The sequence below is a fragment of the Colletotrichum fioriniae genome (genome assembly GCF_027942845.1).
Source record: "Colletotrichum fioriniae strain IMI 355084 chromosome Unknown scaffold_11, whole genome shotgun sequence".
NCBI lineage: Eukaryota > Fungi > Ascomycota > Sordariomycetes > Glomerellales > Glomerellaceae > Colletotrichum > Colletotrichum fioriniae.
In genome coordinates, this window is record NW_027076847.1 from 1374025 (window position 1) to 1386395 (window position 12371).

General features: G+C 49.2%; 2 protein-coding genes across 2 annotated transcripts; one reads left to right on the forward strand and one right to left on the reverse strand.

Annotated features, from left to right (window-relative positions):
* Positions 1 to 1675, reverse strand: N0V96_008999 (uncharacterized protein; the record flags this gene model as incomplete). Its single annotated transcript, XM_053188938.2, has 2 exons — positions 1 to 1128; positions 1205 to 1675. 2 exons carry the CDS (start codon positions 1673 to 1675, stop codon positions 1 to 3), a joined length of 1599 nt encoding a protein of 532 aa, XP_053053704.2.
* A 3109-nt stretch (positions 1676 to 4784) lies between these two features.
* Positions 4785 to 5795, forward strand: N0V96_009000 (uncharacterized protein; the record flags this gene model as incomplete). Its single annotated transcript, XM_065758514.1, has 4 exons — positions 4785 to 5035; positions 5124 to 5187; positions 5239 to 5625; positions 5685 to 5795. 4 exons carry the CDS (start codon positions 4785 to 4787, stop codon positions 5793 to 5795), a joined length of 813 nt encoding a protein of 270 aa, XP_065612907.1.
* Between the last annotated feature and the right edge of the window lie 6576 nt (positions 5796 to 12371).

Here is a 12371-nt window from a genome sequence, read left to right on the forward strand (position 1 = left end):
TCACACTGTATTCTCCTCCTTCCGGGCTTGGATGTCGAGCTTTCTCTGCTTTCGCCATTCCTCGGCATATCTCACGCCAAATCCGTGCTCAAATACCACCCTGATCTCCTCCAACGTCATGTTTGCTGCTTCAGGGAAGCAGAAGATCACAAACACCCAGCCCAAGAAAGACAACCCAGCGTATAGACCAAACGTGCCTGATGGGGTCATGCCTCGCATCATTGACAGGAATGTCGAAGAAACGATGATGTTTGGACCCCAGTTGAAGATATTGATCATCATGGTTCCCATAGCTCGTACTTCCATGGGGAGAAACTCGTTCGCCTGCCAAGGGACACAGCCCAGACCGGCAGCGTAGAAGGCCACGAACATGATCATTGCAACCAGAACCAGGTTTGCGGGCCATCCCACCTCCTTTGTAGTCAACTCCAAAGTGTTGTTATCCAAGGGGATCCAGTGGAACGCAATGGCGGCGATTGCGAGGCAGACAGGCATACCCCACATCGTCCAGAGCAGGATTCTTCGCCGGCCGATTCTGTCGATGAGGAAGATTGACAAGACTGTGAAGATGAAATTGGTACCTGCTACAACGGTACCGACGGCAACAGGGTTCGAGAAGCCGACGATTTCGAAGAGAGAACTCGAATAGTACATGAGAGTATTGAAGCCGCATAGCTGCTGGGCAGCCATAAGGCCACAAGCTGAAGTGACTGCTCGCAGGTTGGCCGGGACCTTGAATAGGCTGGTGACGGACTTTCGAAGGGAAATTTCTTCGTTGAGGACCTTGGCTTGGTTGACGCCACGCTCAATAGAAATCACTTTGTCCGCGATTTCGTCTTCGCTGCCGTTGGGGTAGATTTGTTTTAGGACACGGATACAATCGTCTCGGTGGCTGTGAAACATGAGTTGACGAGGCGATTCTGGACACCAGAAGAGGAGGATGCCGAGTATGACCGAAGGAATACCACCGATTCCAACCATGTATCTCCAGCCATGTGCCGTTGTGTTGAAGGCTGCGGCGAAAGCGTATGCAAGCACGGATCCGGCACCAAGGAAGATCATGTCGATTGAGATCATTCGGCCTCTGAACCTTGCAGGGGAAATTTCTGCGATGTATAATGGTACGATCTGAGAAAATGACCCATGTTAGCTTGTGGCCTTCGGTCAAGTCTATTGGGGAAATCATAGAGATATGGAGGCTTACCATGGATGCAGAGCCGACACCAAAGCCTATCACAAGTCGACCAACGGTCATTTGCGCAATCGTGAAAGAGGTAGCCTGGAGCAGGGCACCAATCGTAAAAAGAACAGAAGCGAACCAAATAGCAGGCTTTCTTCCGTACTTGTCGGCAGTAATACCGGCAATGACGGCGCCAATCAAGGCTCCGGCTGCGGTGACTGCCGTGATCAACTCCTTTTCTGAGTGAGTAAGGTCTTTGTTGTCGAGGTCTTTACCGATAACAACAAGAACTCCGGAGATGACGCCAGTATCGTAGCCAAAGAGCATGCCTCCGATCGCGGTTGCCGCAACACAGAGCCAGACAAAGGTACCTGGTTTGGTTTCCTCGATCCGCTCTAGGTCACGGTTCTCTACGGCCTTGACTGCGTCGCTGACTGCATTGTTCTGCTCGACGTGCTGGACGCCTTGCTTGAAGAAATCATCTGGTAACCCCATGGTGAAGTTGGCCGTTGGTCGGCGGAGTTTCGATCAGAAGAAAATAATTAAAGCGAAAGATCTTGTTAGAGCATCAAGATTGCATCCGGAGACGAGGTCTCTGAGATATTGCCCATGTTTACGAACTCTGTACCGGCGGGATGGGCGAGATTTATAGACTTTGCAACTCACCACACGCTTTGGGAAGGATATTAGTTGAAGGCTAACACCCAGGTTCTAGAGTAACAAAAGCAAGGACAAGACATATCGGACTAGCGTACGGGATGATTTCCGGCAGGTCTTAACCGTCCCATGGGAAAAGCTGCTGCGGGGTTGGGCCTTATCTGACAAGGTGAACACTGTCGAAGCCCTCATCTCGATGTCAAACTGTCAGGGAAATTCCAGCCGTCTGACATTACTCCTTGTTTCTATAGGTCAGTAAAACTTTCTTGACTCTAGTCCGTCGTATTCGTTGGGTCTCTAGCGGGTCTGAAGCACGGGGAAGTTTGGGGGAAATCTGGATTCGCGGGGTAGTCGACTAGGATTCATCTGGGGAAATGGAGCCATTGCGAGCGCCCCCACCAATTGTGCGACAGTCTATTGCCCAGCTCGTCGAGTCACGCCTGTCTAGCGCCGCGCGCTTTTTACTCTCTCTGGACAATGAGGCAGTCGTTTCCGTTGCGAACCCGAGCCGCGGGCTGAATCTATTGCCGTTAACAGGGTAGTCAACACTTCCGTCGCCCCGATTGCTTCGGTTTTGCGGCCGCCGACCATCCTTTTGGATGAGTAAACAGTCTGGATACGCTGCAACATTCCGTAGTATGATAGTCTTGACGGAAAAGGCCTCTACGAAAGCCCGAAGGTTGACGTAATGTCGGAAGCATCCCCTTGAAGATGGACGTTTCCGCCGTTTCGCACCTTTTGAGGCATGTGCTGGAATATCTGGACTCTCCTCCTCTAGGCAAATAGAGGACCATCTTGCCGAGAGGACAAAATCTCCGGCAAACACACGTAAGATCGACATGTAAGGGTGCTTCCTCTACAACGTCACGCCATGGACCATCGATGTATTTGAGACTCTTGGGGAGGCGATCTGCGACCACATCTTTTCCAAGTGACTTTTTGTTTGAGAACCCGAGGCTCTTCGCTACGGGAAGAAAGTTTTCATGATAACAATTGCGGGAAACTTTTATAACACACTCACTTTCTCCAATCGAGAAGTTGTAGTAACGTGTGGACGCGATGGAGTGGTTGACTGCAGTGGGAAATGGTCCTACTTGACTACCGAACTACCTAAGTATTTACAGAAGATGCATTCTTGTGACTCTTTCGTTCAGCATGCAACATTCGATTTAAGTTCAACATTTGAGCACACTTCTGAGAACGAGAGAAAGGGTTGATACTTATTGCGTGGGTCGGAACACGCTTTCCGTCAGCCTGCCATTTGTGAAAGTCACCCCCTCAGCGCAGGCACTGTTAAGGGGCTAGACCGTTGGTCTCGAACCTGACGCGCTACGAGCATCCAATCAGACCGATTTCAACAAGTATGTCGTGCTTCACTCGACGTGGAGAAGTCGAGTTGAGTCCACAGTTGGCGTGTCATTGTCCGGATGCGGAATGAACAAGCATACCGAAGAATTCAAAGGGTAAGGTAGACCTCACCATGGGAAACTCATGTACCTATCATTTGACTGAGGATCTTATCTTAGATTTTCTCCCACCATATTTGCATGCCTACAATTGGTTCAATCGATCACGTGGGCACGTACAAATGACGAAGGGCTTGGACGAGACCTGTTTCTCAGCGACGGAGGGTGCGTGAGCTGAGCGTCCATGTAACATTGAACGTCAAATTGGAACTGAACGTGGAGATGAAGGCAGAGAGAATGCTTTGACGCATTCCTAGAGCTTGAAACGAAGATTTCGCAATCTTCGTCCGGGGTGATCTGACAGTGGCCACCTCTGTCTTCGGTATTTCTCAGAGCGGAGTGTACTCCCGGGTCTATCACGGACGAAGCGGAGTGGACCTTCGGCCCCGCACAGCCTCAGACCCGAAAGACCGGCTTCTCCTATATTCCTTACAGCAAATAAGCCGAAGTGTCCCAGTTTCTCTATCGAGAATCCAGAGCATTGAAACTTTCCATTCAACCTCACAATCTGAGGCAGAGAAAGGCTTCCTGAATAAGGTATCCAACACGTCACTAGCCGAAAATGGAAGCGGAAGTTATCAGCGATGCTCCGTGGTACTTCCCGAGTAAAAGCATGATTGGGAGTACCTCATTCTAGAACTCGAGGCTTTGTAACGACCAAGGCTTGATATAGTGAGGTTATCTCAGTGCTACTGCACGTCGCGTGGCCTGCACTCGGCTATATTCAGACCCCCTACCCCCCACACATCGGGAGGCTCGACGGGAAATGTCCACCAGGCGACCTCTCTCATCTTTTTGCCGCCGGTTAAATCGCTATTGCCATATTAATCAGCTCAGCTATCCTAAAAATCTCAAAGTGGTTGACATTTGAACACGGCCTAGATATTCCGACTTCCTTTTTCAACCTCCATTGAAGGCGCTAATACAACACCGCGACACCTCACACCTGGGGTTTTCCCAGGTACATTTTACTACTTTAAGGACCTGAGAATGTATGAATTGGGATTGACATCTCCTAAGAATCAATGCCCTATCAGAGAGAAACGAAGGAATAAGAGAGATGCACACCCTATATTGATAAAAAACCACAAAGCAAACACCAAGTTGTTGGCACAGACTTAGACAGGTGGAAGATTTTCAACCAAGTTAATTGATTCGTATTTGGACCGATGCCAAGGACTTGGTTCCGGGTGAAGTCTAAGGGAACTTCAGATGGAGCGAAGTGACATTGCACCCGTCTCAGACCCAAGGATCCTGCCCGATGGGTTGTCAGGGGCACATCAATTTAACTCATGGCGTGGTTGTACCAGTACCAATGTCCTTTGGAAGGGAAGTGTGTGTTACATTCGGCGTTCTTGAGTCGCTTTGGTAGACCGAGAACGAGACTGGCACAACGTGCTACAGATATAAAGCCACAGACTTCGCCTCCGCCTAAATCAGGAACAGCGGGAATGATAGACAACATCAGCAATCAATTCATCATGGTCACTTTCAACTCACTTTTCCTCGCGTTCGCCTCTGTAACTAGTGTTCTCTCTGCTCCTGGAGAGCTGATGAAACGCCAGTCGACTCCTTCGTCTACTGGAACACACAACGGCTACTATTACTCCTGGTGGACTGATGGTGGATCTCAAGTTACTTACACCAATGGTGCAGGGGGCCAATACAGCGTCGTCTGGCAAACTGGTGGTAACTTTGTTGGAGGCAAAGGCTGGAATCCCGGTGGACCGAGGTACAATCGTCCCATACCGACTCAGACAGAGTCTTGAGCATGTTTCTGACGATACCCTACTTCCCAGAACTATCACGTATTCTGGCAGCTATAACCCGAACGGTAACAGTTACCTCGCGGTCTATGGCTGGACTAGGAACCCCCTGATCGAGGTTAGCCCGATATTTCCTGACTAACCTCAACATCTGCTAACCATAACAAAGTATTACATCGTCGAGTCCTTCGGTACTTACAACCCTTCCAGCGGGGCTACCAAGAAGGGTACCGTCACCAGTGATGGTGGCACCTACGACATCTACGTTAGCACGCGAACCAACGCCCCATCCATCGATGGTACAAAGACCTTTCAGCAGTACTGGTCCGTCCGCCAGACCAAACGCGTCGGCGGAACAGTCACGACCGGCAACCACTTCAATGCCTGGGCTCAGGTGGGCCTAAACCTCGGCACTCACGACTACATGATCGTTGCCACGGAAGGATACTTCAGCAGCGGCTCTTCTACAATCACTGTCGGTGCATCGGATGCTGGTGGTGGCGGCACAAGCCCGCCTGTGACTAGCCCTCCGCCCAGCAGCGGCGGTGATGGAACTGTGAGACCTCGATTCTTTACTCCAAGTCTTCCTTGACTAATGTATCTTCACCCTACTAGTGTGCTGCGAAGTGGGCTCAGTGCGGAGGATCTGGCTTCACCGGACCGACTTGTTGCCAGTCTGGTTCCACGTGCCAAGCGTCGAACCAGTGGTACTCTCAGTGCCTGTAAGCTCTGCAACGTAGGAACGAGGATGCCCTGCAATGCAAGCTATCTTGCTTGGAGCACAGGCTAGGGCAAAAAAGAAGCTCGATGAGCCACATTTCAGTGTGTCAGGGAGATCTGGCGACAAGCATCTTCCAAGTTACAATGCATCCACCAATACCAAATTTGCTCCACCAAATAACTTGTGTGGAAGCACGGGCTTACACTGTGACTTTTCTTTATCTGCTGTAAAGTGTGGACGGAGGAAATAATATATGTTGTCATTAGCTTGTATTGGTTTTTCTATGACTACCTATCTTGCAGGTGCGTTTGCGTAGAGGTAGGTGTATTGTCACTAAGGCACTGATGTCACCGATAACAACCACCTTGAATATCTGCAGTCTCGTCCAATTGTAGCTCTTCCCATGTCCTGTACTAGACGTCAGTCGCAGTCTGGTAATTTGTAAGTATGAACAACAGGCCTCTTCCCCTACTATCTCCCCCAGTAGGCGCACTTAGTCCTTATCCCATCAGTACCTTATGAGCACTACGCTCTCAGGACTGAGTCAATGGAAGGTGTTGTTGATTGTGCCGCAATTAAATTGCTTCAGGCATTCCTGGGCCGTCGATGTATGTCCACTCTGTGTCGTCCTCTGAGCATACTAGGCGGCAACGTCTTCCAGCCATCTTTTGCATCAACGTCGCCTTCTGTGGGAAATCCGCACAACTTGTAGTTCCATCCATGACCCTTCTCCTGCAGAAGGTTGATCGTCGGTCACTTGAGAACAATAAGATCTAGAGTAACATCGGCACAAGATTTGCCATTTAGAGTTATGAATAGAGAAAAATAATAGAATACAGGCGTACTAATATAAAATGAAAATTGTGTGACATTTCTCCGTTGAATTGCCCAGTATCTCTGTCTACGATTGTACCGCCGGAGCTATGGCAAGTCTCAAACATATTCTAGTTCAAGCTCCCTTATTTGTACAATTTTCAATGGCTTTCTGCCTTGTAAGTTATGCGTTAGTTTGCCAACAGGATGGGGCACTGTGGCACTTTCCGCTCAGTTGAGTCAGTGTTCCCTTGACAACGATCTATCTCCGATACAACTGGCCTCACACGAGCTGCTACATATTGCTACAGAAATGAAAGAATCCAAATCAGAAGTAAACTATGATCGTCAGAGTGTTCAGTCCCTTCCATCCCTGTAAGAACTCCCCGTCAATTGACGACGTCGTGATTCAAAACCCGACGAGTTGCGAAGTTAATACACAGCCGGCACGTCTCAAGTTCACCTTTTTGCACTGATTCACTTGTGAGTTGCCATTCACCTTCGTGAGCAAGTCAGGTTCCTCCTCACCTTCACCATTGTACCACTGCCACCCTATACACGTAAATATTTTTCTCGTGCCGTCGACCGGCCAGCTCCTGGGACTATATTAAGACTCTCTTATGGGCCCGTTCCCCTCGCATCTGCCAAACTTTTGTTTTCCCCTCCCTCCTTTCCACCTAGGTCTGTCTCGACCAGGCCCTGTGTAACTTACCACATTCCGGCTCTCTATCTGACGACCCGTAAGAATCGCCCTAACTTATATTCGACCTTTTCCGTCGATCATCTATCGCCCCATTCCCTTAACTACGTTATCAGTAGCACCATAGTAAGCCTCAGATATAACTGGTATGATACCTTCATTGCGCAACATCGTCACCTTTAACTCAAGGCTTGAAATACGTATTGACAAACTTTAGCCTCCATAAAATCCTCGCGATGAGAAGAACCACGGCGAAGACCGAACCTCAGAGTCGAGACTTTCAACTTATAGACGGCCTTCCATACGAGATCTTGAACGAGATCGGCCTTCAGCTTCCCGCGAAAGATGCCCTATCACTCATTCGGTGCTCGCGTAGATGTGCAGCCATTATCGGATGGAGTCTTTACCACCTAGACTCACTTAGTGGGCACCGGGCCCTATTCTGGGGTATCAGAACTGGTACACTGAGTGCCGTGAAAATGGCTATTGCTCACGGAGCAGGCCCCCTTAGTCCCGTCATTGATCCTGATTATGACTTTGGAGCTACTCTCAACAGAGAAACTGCCATAAGTATTGCAATCAAGAACAACAAGATCGAGGTTGTGCGATATCTTCTCCAGGGCTGCCACTCAATCGAAAACTTCTGGGCCCAGAAGAGCTACCTTCTTCACTCGGTCAAATGCCCCAAGCTGATGGAGGTCCTTCTCGCCGGAGGGTTTTCCAATGGAGTCAATACCTTGGGGAAGGACGATACATGGGACGACGACGTGACCTCGTTGGTTGCGTCTATTGAGCGACATCATCCTGAAAGCACGATTCGCACACTGCTGAAGTTTGGGGCTGAGCTCAACTCGCAGAACGTTTCTTCGACGCGTCCGAATATGTCTGCTTTCCATATTTGCCTCTGGACCGATCGATCTTCAGTGAAAAAGATACTGATAGACAACAACGCCGATGTCAACGAGGCAGAGGGACCGGAGCCGTTTTCAAATACTCCTTTGGGTATCGTACTCCTACAGTGCCAATCAGGAACGACCTGCGATGATATCGTAGCCTCACTTTTGCGCCACGGAGCTAATCCAAACCTGTCCACACGAGAACCCGGCGGTGGACTGAACCCCATCATGCTCGCTACCTCCCCTGACGTCCTACCTAAGACGTTCGCACGTCTCCTCGCCAAAGGCGCTCAAGTTGATAAAATAGTACAATCCGAACTGGAGCAGGTACTTTTCTTCGCGAAAACCGGTGTCCTGCGTCGGAGGTCCACGTCTCAGCGTCAGGCTGTGCAGAACACGAATCATAAGCTTCGAATGCTTCGTCAACTTGGTCACAGTGCACTGCCAATAGAGACTGGATCCTTGGATCTAGATCGGGCCAAGGCAGATTAGCTAGCAACACGAGACCTCACGGTCAGTATGTAATGAGACGAGATATCCGAATATGAAAGTAAAGCAAGTATTTGAGAGGAAGGTATGAGAGATTCATTTGAGGTTGTAACTTGTGTTACTTTCCGACAAGCGGCAACGCTACTTCGGTCCGTCGTGGCCTGCCATTAATTAAGGTAGACGACGACGGAGGTAAAGCCCGGAGACGACCTCCCGTATCTTATACTTTGAGGGAGTTGTTGCCTCATACTTGTCTGAGAGGTCCAAAGTCAGTCTGCAGATAGATATCTCGGGCTATTATTATATGAGATCTTTCGGTGCTTGCCCAGGTCTGCCCCAGTCACATTTACCACACCAACCTTTTACTGCATCTCGCGATGCCGCCATTTCTCTCTCTTCGTTCACCTGTATTTTTTCTTCGGCCACCCGTAGATAATGCTACGTTGGCTCTAGTTTATAGAGCCGGTGTGAGAAGTAAGGAACTTTGAGTATGTTGCTAGACGGGACGGGATGTCTGTTAATAGCCAACTGGCCATCTCATCAAATACAATTGCTATTACAATCGCCATCTCACGCTTTCTGAAGTCTATTCGATACTAAATAAGGTGAGTATAGAGAGGACAGATAAGAGGACAGAGGAGAGGATAGAGGAGAGGATAAGAGAGAGGATAAGAGAGAGGATAAAAGTAAGGATAGTACCTTAGTAATAGCGATAATAGTAATAACAGCCTTAATAGTAGTAGTAGCAATAGAAATAAGTAGGAATAGGAAGCGTATATAAAGCAATTCTAAGATCCTATTTACAGGAGAGCAATGGTGAGATTATAAAGTTACGGTCGCGATAATTAAGTAGTCTGCAAACGTCTCGGCTCTTAACCCTCGACATGGCGGTGGAGTCTTTCACAACCCAGGTTTCTTGCCTTCTATTACTTGTAGCTTAGGTAGCCAACGGATGAAGTGGGAGGAAGAAGCTATGACGCAAATGTGAAGAATAGCAGGAATAGTAGGCAAGGAGTCAAACGACAAGTTTCTTTAATAATTCGATACCGATTTTCATGTACAAATCTTCGACTTGTAGTTTAATGGCGCTTTTATGCATGAGGCGTGCGACGTGCCGCCCACGGCGAAAAGCTCACACATACGTTGCGCGTATTTAATGGAGGTAATGGAATAACATTTGCGCTGTGTGTCCATGTATGAGCTTCTCAAGTATGCGTACCTTTTGGAAGCCCGAATAACGATGACCTCGAGCATAGAGTTTCGCCTCTTTCTCCGTAAACAGCCTTGGTGCGCATGCTTTTCTACAGAGACTGCATTACTTCCTGACAATCGATACGACACCAGCCTTACATCCTGATCACAAAACGCAGTATCTTCTATCGAACCAGAGAAGGCACTTTAGTCTTGATCAGAAGTAAGTAACCGCCATGATTTCTTCAAATCCCCCACGTCGCCAGAGCTGATACAGTGAGAACCACACAGCACCTCGGAAATCCCGATATCAAGACACATCAATACCAGTCACATTCCGTCAAGATGGGCGAAACCTTACAAGACGTATACGACCTGAGCGATTTAGGCTCAGTCAGTAAAATCACACCACGAGCACTCACCAACCTCCCACCCGAAATCGTGGAACACATTATCTGCGCTCTATGTCAGTCTTGTCAGTACTGCGATCACGGCTACGAGCCCACGTTTGCTGGGCGTGATGCCCTAGAGAAGTTCAGCTTGACATGCAAGACGTTTCGATACCTTGCCGCACCGCACTTGCGAATACTTTCAGCTTATATCACAAACGGCCCTGTGATCCCATTATTCGCAGTTTCGTAATTCACGAGCGAAAAGCTCAGCTGGTCAGCAGAGGAGGCTCCCTGGCTGACATTCGATACGTTGAAGCCAATCTCTCTCTTAAGTGTACCTGGATTCATACGGGGCAACACCGCTGTAACTGCTCCAAAGACTTACACCCATCGATTCCGAGAACACTAGCATCGTTACCAAACCTCGAGAAGCTCGACATCATCGTGGACCGGGCCTGCTTCTTTTTTTTAAGACATGAAGATTCAATCCCTCAATTCCGACGCTGGGAAGTCTACAATTCGGTCAAGAGCCTCCGATTTCTATGCGCTCGCCCCCCAGATGGCCAAGAGGTATCAATGGACCACACTCTCGCTTGGGGTGGTAGCCAACTGATTGACAAGCTTCCGAATCTCACTAGCCTTCATATTCACGGCATCACACGACTCAAGTTCTACAGCGACCCCATGCCCTGTTACGGTTACCCAGCCTTGGCTCGTCTCAGGTACCTAAAGCTAACAAACTGCCGATACATCTCCACTACTTCCTTCAGCCTCTTTCTGGAGCACTGCAGATTGCTGTAGGTCTTCATCTTCGGTCGGGGCGAGTCTCCCGACGGTAGTATCATCCGAGAGCTGAGTTGGAACAACCGCAACGTCGAGTCCGAGATCATCCCCTGTGACATTGTCGAGGAACTCAGCAAACAGATACTCAAGACTTTGAAGCATTTGGAAATCGGGCCATGGTTTGGGTGGGAGGGTCAGTACGCACCGGCAACTGTGTATTACCGCAATCGTAATGAGTTTATGCAGGAAGAGCTGGTAAGAAGGAACGTAATCGGATCACTTCGGCATTTCAGGAATCTTGAAGAGGTTCATCTCTGCCAAGATGTGGTACTTGGACCTCCAAAGTGCATGGTCCCCGACGGGAATGGCGACCTGTTGCTGGATATGCTACCTTTCAGCCTGAGGAAGCTCAAAATCTCGGGGGCAAGTAGGTACCTCACACCTTGCTTGAGAAAACTCCTCAGAGCGACATCGATGAACAACCTCCGCGAGATCTGTTTGAGCTGTACAAGTCCGTTCTTGGATGAACTTGACACCTTTGAAGAGAAGCAGAGTTTGATGAGTGATTGGCCTAGTATTGATGAGAAGAATCTGATTTCTCTCATAGAGGGCTTCAAAGAGAAGGGTGTAACTTTCTATGTAAATTAGCGGCGCATCTCATTTGAGGTCTTCTCGCGCATTCAGTAATCAGTCAACCGGAGCAGGGAGTAAATGACGTGTCATAGAGTCTTTCGTAATTCTCGTAATACAACTACACTTCGGGCTACTATTCCATCAACTGCTGATTGGCGTTAGTGCATTTGTTCTGGCACTTCTCTACGAACCCGAAGTCCTGTAGCAAGCACGCGATCAACTCAGTATAATGAACTCCACCCAAAGAAAGCATGACTTAATGGCCCTGAATGTCATGCCTGACCGATTCTCACCGAGCCATCAAGGTCGTGACGGTGGACCCTCCTCGGTAAACTTCGGTCAGAGAAGTGGTGGGTCCCGAGGTTCAGGCGGGGCGCTGACACATCAGTCTGATTGGGCGATCTGGAACTGCATGGAAGGATTATTCGCCGGCCGGCCGAACTGCAGGTCCGGACGGGGCCGAATTGGGAGCTTCGACCGTCGGTGAAGCCAAAAAAAGCAAAGGGCACACAAAATCCATTCCCCACGAGTTGCCTCGGCTCACCCACTCCCATTTCAAAGCCGCCTTGGACGATGGCGATGGCGTCCAATCGGGGTTCGCCCAACCTCACCATGTTCCATCCATCTCGCACTCGCACTGCCTTTTTCGATTGGCGATGATTAGTAGCGCATCCGGTGCCAGCC